This window comes from Ipomoea nil, unplaced genomic scaffold, assembly GCF_001879475.1.
Source record: "Ipomoea nil cultivar Tokyo-kokei standard unplaced genomic scaffold, Asagao_1.1 scaffold0190, whole genome shotgun sequence".
Classification (NCBI taxonomy): Eukaryota; Viridiplantae; Streptophyta; class Magnoliopsida; order Solanales; family Convolvulaceae; genus Ipomoea; species Ipomoea nil.
The window spans coordinates 34093-41479 of NW_017616618.1; the positions used below are offsets into that span (position 1 = coordinate 34093).

Here is a 7387-nt window from a genome sequence, read left to right on the forward strand (position 1 = left end):
TTTTTTTTGTAATATTTTATTCTTCTAAAACACTTAAATTCAAAAAGTTGTTTAAATCAGTTTTTTTGATAAGTTTTTTAAGAAGGTCATTTTGTATGTAATCAGCTATCAATTAACAACTAATTTACCAAACATCTTTCTCCAATCAGTTAATTCTACCAACTTGTCAAACCCACTAATCCAATCCGCTATCAGCTATCAACTAATAACTATTTACCAAATAACCCCATAGTTTTACTTTATTTATATATTTTTTTAGTATAGTAGTGGGCTCCGAAGCAAAACCCGGGGATTTGAAAAGTAGTGTTGGGGTCGAACAAGTTAAGCCCACTTTAGAGTCGGCCCATTCAAGTTAAGCCACCCCTCTCTTCCTCCGATTAGGGTTTTTTTTTTAGGTTCGTTTCATCTTAATACTTAATAGGTTAGGGTTTCAGCCATTCTTGGAGCCACAGATCAGCTAAGGAGAAGACCCTGCCGTCATGGGGAGAAGTGAGTTCTCTCTCCCTCATCCCTCTCCTTCCATTCATACATGTTTAGATGTTGCGCTCTGTTACTGTTGAATTTTCTGAAATGATTTGTGCATTTTTCAAGCTATTTTTTGTTCATGGGCATTAATTTTCTTGTCTTTTTGTTGGTTTCATTTGATCGATTAAATTTACATGCTTTTTGCTGCAATTCTTTCTCTAGGGAATTTTAGGAAGAATGCATGCAATTATTCTTGCTTCTTAAGAGCAATTAGTCATTTTTAAAGCAGTTATTAGTTTGATTTATGCAACTCATCTTGGAGGACAATGCAGCTTAAATTTTGTTATCTCATGGTTGTTCGCTGTAGTGACTTCGTTTTATCCTTAGAAATTTTATTGAATGTTTTGCAATAGAGAAATAAGGAGATTTTTCTAGCACCAACATCTGCAGTTAAACCTTATATTGATACAGTGTTCATGATAATTTTATTATTGTGGAGCTTTTATGAAGTCTATTGTGTTGGTTTGATCTTCCAGCTATGTTTTTTTTTTTTTTTTTAAATATCTGCATTTAAGTTGTTCTTGTTGTGATACCACTGAAATATTCTGTTTAAGACATTGAGTTTAGTAGCTTGATGTACTGTATGTACACACAATTCATTATGTTTTGTTGCACAAAACCTAATAATTCCATAATGTTTTGAATCCCAATCCTCAGGACCAGCTAGGTGTTATCGCCAGATTAAGAACAAGCCCTACCCAAAATCAAGGTACTGCCGTGGTGTGCCGGATTCAAAGATTAGGATCTATGATGTGGGGATGAAGAAAAAGGGAGTGGATGAATTCCCCTATTGTGTGCATTTGGTCAGTTGGGAGAAGGAAAATGTGTCTAGTGAGGCACTTGAAGCAGCACGTATTGCTTGCAACAAGTATATGACCAAGTTCGCAGGAAAGGATGCTTTCCACCTTAGGGTCAGGGTTCATCCTTTCCATGTGTTGCGTATTAACAAGATGTTGTCTTGTGCTGGAGCTGATAGGCTCCAAACTGGCATGAGAGGAGCTTTTGGTAAGCCGCAGGGTACTTGTGCCCGTGTTGCCATTGGACAGGTTCTTCTTTCTGTTCGTTGCAAGGATCCCAATGGCAAAAATGCACAGGAGGCCTTGCGCCGTGCAAAGTTCAAGTTCCCTGGTCGTCAAAAGATCATTGAGAGCAGGAAATGGTATGTAAATATGTAATCTGCAGTGGTCTATGGTTTTGTGACACTACACAGCTTACAACTTTATTTACCTTGCTTCAACTTTCAATCTGTGATAACTGATGAGCATATTTACGAACCTTAATTACTACACTAGCTAGCTGTGAATGATTGCTTAGATCATTCTCTATTATTTGTTTTCAGGGGTTTCACTAAATTCAATCGTACTGACTATGTGAACTACAAAAAGGAGAATCGCATTGCACCTGATGGTGTCAATGCTAAGGTATTCTGCTTCTACCTATGACATTACCACATTTCAAGCTTTGCTCTTTTTATTTTGGCTGTTGGAATCATGGTATGATAAAATTTTATTTCCTTTTGTAATGCAGCTCCTTGGATGTCATGGACGGCTTGCAAACCGTAAACCTGGAAAAGCATTTTTGCCTCTAACAGCTTAAGCACCTAAGAAGCACAAAGCCTCCACCTTAGCACACATCTAGTTTTCCAGTTTTGAGTTAAACAAGATTTTGATTCTTGATCTTCTGTCTATTTAGAATCCCTTGTGGACTGCATTTTGAGTTGAGGTTTTTATACATTATGCTATTGTTTGGATTTGATTCCTTTTTGTTTACATCTTCACCCCCTACACTTTTCTTGATAATTTGGAGTTCAGATAGTTATAACCCATAATAACCCTTAGGAATGCAAAAGGTTCAGCTAAGTGAGCACATCCAGAGAAAAGAGTGCTGAAATTAACTTAACTGCAATAAGCCAATAATACTTCTATTCCATAAACCACTACGTCTACCTTGCATTTATGAATCTTGGTTTAAAATGACATTCAAATTATGTGTCTGTAGAAGTTAGTATGCAATTAATCTGTACATTTATTTATAAGTATATAATTTGTGACACATAATTTAAATGTCATTTTGAACCCTTGTCCATAATGCAAGGTAGTCCATGTTCATTGTATAATTTGCCATAAACAATGATCAGTCATAAGTGTTACTTCCTTCAATAGTCATCCCATAAACATATTACTACTACATATTAGTTTTCAAAACATTGCCTCAAAAACAATTTATGTTAATGAATAGGTGGTCCAAGGCATACATACAAGAACATCAAAAGCTTGTTTCTAATTCATTCCCCAGAAAACCAAATTGGCAGCAATGCCTAACCAAAAAACTTCATCAACTGTGGACATGGCTGAAAACCTAACAGCCTTAACTTGTTTAGGGGTTGATCAAATAGTGCTAAAAGAAAAGATATATAGAGCAGTTAATTGATTGACGGGTTCTAAATCCGTGTTTATGGCAGCACTTTAATTCAAGAAGTGTCCCATCGTAAAGAATAAAGATGTATCTCTAGGATTATGTACAGAAAGCCACCTAAAACAGAAAGAAAATTTTAGATGGCAGTATAAATTCTTTGGTCAGTGAATAAGTTACAATCTACTATTACACAAATAGATCACAGAAAGCAAATTCTCCAGATCAGCTGTTTACCTAATGAAAGAAATGAAATTAAACCCAGAAGTGGTAACAATCTAAGCTTAGAGCATTTTGAGAGAAAGACAATGTATATGACCAAGGACAATGGTTAAAATACAAAAGTTTTTGTTACCAAGTACAAATAGGAGACAAACACTGAGCGTAAAGGATTATAAGAAGATAATCCTATGAGCATGACACATTTCTAATATGTCCATGTTAAATTTAAAAGGCGTTTACCAACCACTGTGATATGCAGATAGATCCATAACTGCTACGTGTTCTCCTTGGCCTTCTTCTGATGCAGCATAAATTCTTGCAATTTCTCAGCCTTTTTTCTCATTTCCAATATCATCTCCTCTGTGACATCAATTATTTGTTTTGGGACATAAATCTCCAAATAATCGAGCCACTCCCCTAGAGTCAAAATTTCCAAGTTCACTTCTTCAACATCAGGCTTGCCCATGTTTCCACCGGATACATTGGGTGAACCATGGCAGGCTTCTTCTTCCTCAAAAGTTAGCTGCTCCTCCACTGTATGATTCCCTTCTACTTGCCCATCCTCCTCCAGATGCTGAATTGATCCATCTTGACATTTAGTTTGTTCCAAAACACCATTTTCATCCTTTTTTGCACCCGAGGTATTTGATGCACTGTTGTGACCTTCTTCTCTGAGATTCACAGTTGTGACCTCAAAAGTTAGCTGTTCCTCCACCGCATGATTCCCTTCTATTTGGCCATCCTCCTCGATCTGCTGAATTGATCCATCTCGACATTTAGTTTGTTCCCAAACACTATTTTCATCTTTTTTTGCACCAGAGGTATTTGATGCACCGTTGTGACCTTCTTCTCTGAGATTCACCAGCTCCTCCACTGCATTATACCCTTCCACTTGCCTTTCCTCCTCCATGCTCCGAATTGCCTCAACTTTACATTGTGTCTGCTCCTTAGATATCGACATTTTTGCTGCTCCCTCCTCTTCTTCCGTGGTAACACTTTCTGCCTGTAAATTGATCTGTTTTTTGCTTCTGGTGACCCTTTTTGGCTTCGCCAGAGGCTGCTCAATTGGAACAAGGTTTCTTCCCCTGTTTCCTCTTCCTCTCCCCCGGGCATTCCTAGTCCTTCTTTGATCACCATTTTCATCTGCATATTGTGCCGCTGTTTCAATCGCGCTCAAATTCTCTACTATCTCAGTATCACCAGTTTCAACTTGAGAAACCCCACCATCGAAATTCTCTGCCTTGCTCGAGCTCCTTGTTAATCTAATGCCTGCATTTTCCAATCCAATACCCTCAGGTTGAAGTTCGGTCTTCACGCTTTCACTGTCTCTCTCAGCCTGAGTTTCAGTCCGAGTACGAGGACGAGGAGGCCTCCCCTTCTTCCCCTTGTTATTGTTCCCCAACTCTTCACTCACTAGCCCTAATTCACATTTCTCCGCCGCATCTCGGTCGTCGGTGGCGGCTTTCCTCCTAGGGTTTCGCCTTGGCCTAGAAGATGCGCGGTTGGAATCTTCACCGACTAACCCTAATTCACATTTCACTGCCGCATTGCCGTCGTCGCTTGTTGTGGTGTCTGTGGCCGCTTTCCTCCTAGGGTTTCGCCTTGGCCTAGTAGATGCGCGGTCGGCATCTTCAGCCACTAACCCTAATTCGCAATTCTCCGCCGCCGCATCGCTGTCGTCGCTTGTTGCGGTGTCGGCGGCCGCTTTCCTGCCGGCGTTTCGCCTTGACCTAGTAGGAGCGCGGGCGGGGGCGGGGGCGGGGGCGGGGGCGGCATCTCCGATCTGAACCTTGATAGAAGTTAGCTCGCCGATTTTGATGACGTCGCAGTCGGAGAGGCAGGCGGGGCAGGACGGGTCGAGCTTGCCGGCGTTGAGAAAGGTGCCGTTTGAGGATCCGAGGTCGCGGATTACCCATTTTCCGTCGGAGGAGTTGAATTCGATGGTGAGGTGTTTGGAGGAGATGCCGGAATCTTTGATGGTGATATTGTTTCCCCGTACAACCCGGCCGACCCGAACGGCAATTCCGGGTTTGAATTCCAGGCCTTGGCCGGCCAGCGGCCCCTTCTCCATAGTTAGCTTCAGCATCGGCCCTTCTACTTCCCCCATCTCAGTCTCCAGCTCAGTGTTCGTTGTTCGCCGGACTGATTTGAAGTTTCAAATTCCTATGGGTTTCAACTTTGAACAACGGCTACTATGTCAATCCATTTTTACCTATTTAACTAATCATAATTTTCCCCCAATATGCTCTCCTGTCTCTATCATCATATATTCATATCATGTTTAAATATTTAACATTTTAATATTTATAACAGAGTTAATTCCAGCAATAGTCCTCCGACTATAACGATTTTTTTAAAATTGGTCCTTAAATTTTTAAATGGTAAATCATTTTATATATACACACACAAATTTCAAATGGTAAATCATTATACCTAACATTGCTCTGATACCACATGTAAAACTATAACACTAGGCATTGAATGATTTAACCAATACTTTAATCGAAAGCGTTAAAGTATTAACCTGATTCCATTCCATGAGAGATTGATGAAGCTTTTAGCCCTTTCTTCTTCATAACCTCTTTCTTCAAGTTTGCAGAGTGTTTTCAGAATACTTTTCCCCTATGGTCTTTCACGTTTAGCTTTCACAGTAATAGAATAGGAAAATAGTATAGCCCTTATATATTGCCTTCTTTATATTGGGTTAGGGTTAGGGTTAGGGTTAAGCCCTAAATGTGTATTTGGTTCATGGTTTAGACACAAGAAATGTGAATGAAAGTTATATACATTGTTTGGTTGATGACAAATTTTTAAAACACATGTATATGATTTGATTACCCCTATAATTATATAATACATTGTCAATGTTTAGTAAATGACTGTTAGCTGATTGGGTTAATTAGATGGTATAACTAGTTGATTACATTAGCTGATTGTAGAAATGTGTTTGGTAAATTAGTTGTTAGCTGATAGCTGTTTGGTATAATTTCTTTTCTCAAAAAGTTAATTGAAAAAATTGTTTTGAGCAGTTTTTTAAATTTTAACATTTTAGAATTACAAAAAGTTAATTAACGAAACACTTATATTAAATTTTTAACCAAGTCAAATAGCTAATAGTGATCAAATAAGTTAAAATTGACTTATAGCTAATATTTTACCAAACAGGGCCATTACCTAATTTAAATCATGTATCATTCCATTAATTTAGTTTTATGACTTTTATCCCTCCTCATTTCATCGTCTCCTAATTTCGTTGCCCCCTCACTTCACCCTACTTTAGTTTATGTACCATAAATCCAATGTTGAGTAAAACTTTGGAGAAAAATGAGACTGCTAAACATTTCTTTAGAAGGTTACTAAAATATTTATTGGATTGCACCAACTTTGTTGACAGAATGTATTAACGAATATTGTGAAAAATATTTCCATGCACATATATTCAGTAAATATCTTTTATTTAGGTAATATTCCTTTTGTATTTAGTTGGTAATATTTTCTTGTTATATATTACCTTTGAGTTTCCTTCCTTTTAGGATGTAATTTGTATATAACCGTGTCTGGTTAAGCAATGAGAGGCAGACCTTCTTCCATTCTTCCTTGTGTTCTACACTGTGTTTGATTTCTCATGGCATCAGAGCCAGACTTAAACACAGAGAATAGAGAGGGTGACATAAAGAAAACAGAACCATTGAAAAGGGTTGTCTCCCCTTACGAGTTGAACTCGAATGACAACCCAGGGAATGTTATCACGCAAGTTCGACTTCGAGGTGACGAAAATTATGATGAATGGGCACGGGCGATGAAAACTTCCCTACGAGCTCGCCGCAAATGGGGTTTCGTGGAGGGAACGATTTTAGAACCGAAACCAGGATCTGTCGAGTACGAGGATTGGTGGACTGTGCAGTCCATGCTTGTATCATGGATTTGGAACACGATTGAACCGGAACTGAGGTCTACAATATCGCATATGGAAGATGCGAAAGACCTATGGAATGACATCAACGAACGATTCTCGGTCCCGAATGGACCGCGAATACATCAAATAAAGACTGAGCTGAGTGAATGCAAACAACATGGAATGACCATAGCCGGGTACTTTGGAAAGTTGAAGGGGTTGTGGGATGACTTGGCTAGCTATGAACAGATGCCTATATGTGAGTGTGGAGGATGCAAATGCAACATCTCAGCAAAACTTGATAAGCGCAGAGAGGAGGAGAAGTTACATCAA

General features: G+C 38.9%; 2 protein-coding genes across 5 annotated transcripts; one reads left to right on the top strand and one right to left on the bottom strand.

Annotated features, from left to right (window-relative positions):
- Positions 1-377: 377 nt before the first annotated feature.
- LOC109187169 (60S ribosomal protein L10-like) lies at positions 378-2294 on the top strand. The gene is made up of 4 exons (XM_019337291.1): positions 378-489; positions 1183-1684; positions 1865-1946; positions 2053-2294. The coding sequence occupies exons 1-4, from the start codon at positions 480-482 to the stop codon at positions 2119-2121; spliced, it is 663 nt and encodes a 220-aa protein (XP_019192836.1). The 5' UTR covers positions 378-479; the 3' UTR covers positions 2122-2294.
- An 875-nt stretch (positions 2295-3169) lies between these two features.
- Positions 3170-5369, bottom strand: LOC109187176. 4 transcript variants are annotated; one of them, XM_019337314.1, is made up of 2 exons: positions 4721-5369; positions 3170-4615 (listed from the first exon to the last, which is right to left on the bottom strand). In XM_019337314.1, the coding sequence occupies exons 1-2, from the start codon at positions 5264-5266 to the stop codon at positions 3434-3436; spliced, it is 1728 nt and encodes a 575-aa protein (XP_019192859.1). In that variant the 5' UTR covers positions 5267-5369; the 3' UTR covers positions 3170-3433. The 4 variants fall into 4 exon arrangements, with proteins under 4 accessions (XP_019192859.1, XP_019192852.1, XP_019192866.1 ...); XM_019337307.1 differs by having other exon boundaries at positions 3170-4618; XM_019337321.1 differs by having other exon boundaries at positions 3170-3822; positions 4003-5369.
- Positions 5370-7387: the final 2018 nt, after the last annotated feature.

Coding starts and splice junctions, on each gene's coding strand:
- LOC109187176 (XM_019337301.1), bottom strand. CDS start 5,266: ATGGGGGAAGTAGAAGGGCCGATGCTGAAGCTAACTATGGAGAAGGGG.
- LOC109187169 (XM_019337291.1), top strand. Junction 1,685..1,864: donor ATCATTGAGAGCAGGAAATG/GTATGTAAATAT, acceptor ATTTGTTTTCAG/GGGTTTCACTAAATTCAATC. Junction 1,947..2,052: donor CTGATGGTGTCAATGCTAAG/GTATTCTGCTTC, acceptor TTTGTAATGCAG/CTCCTTGGATGTCATGGACG.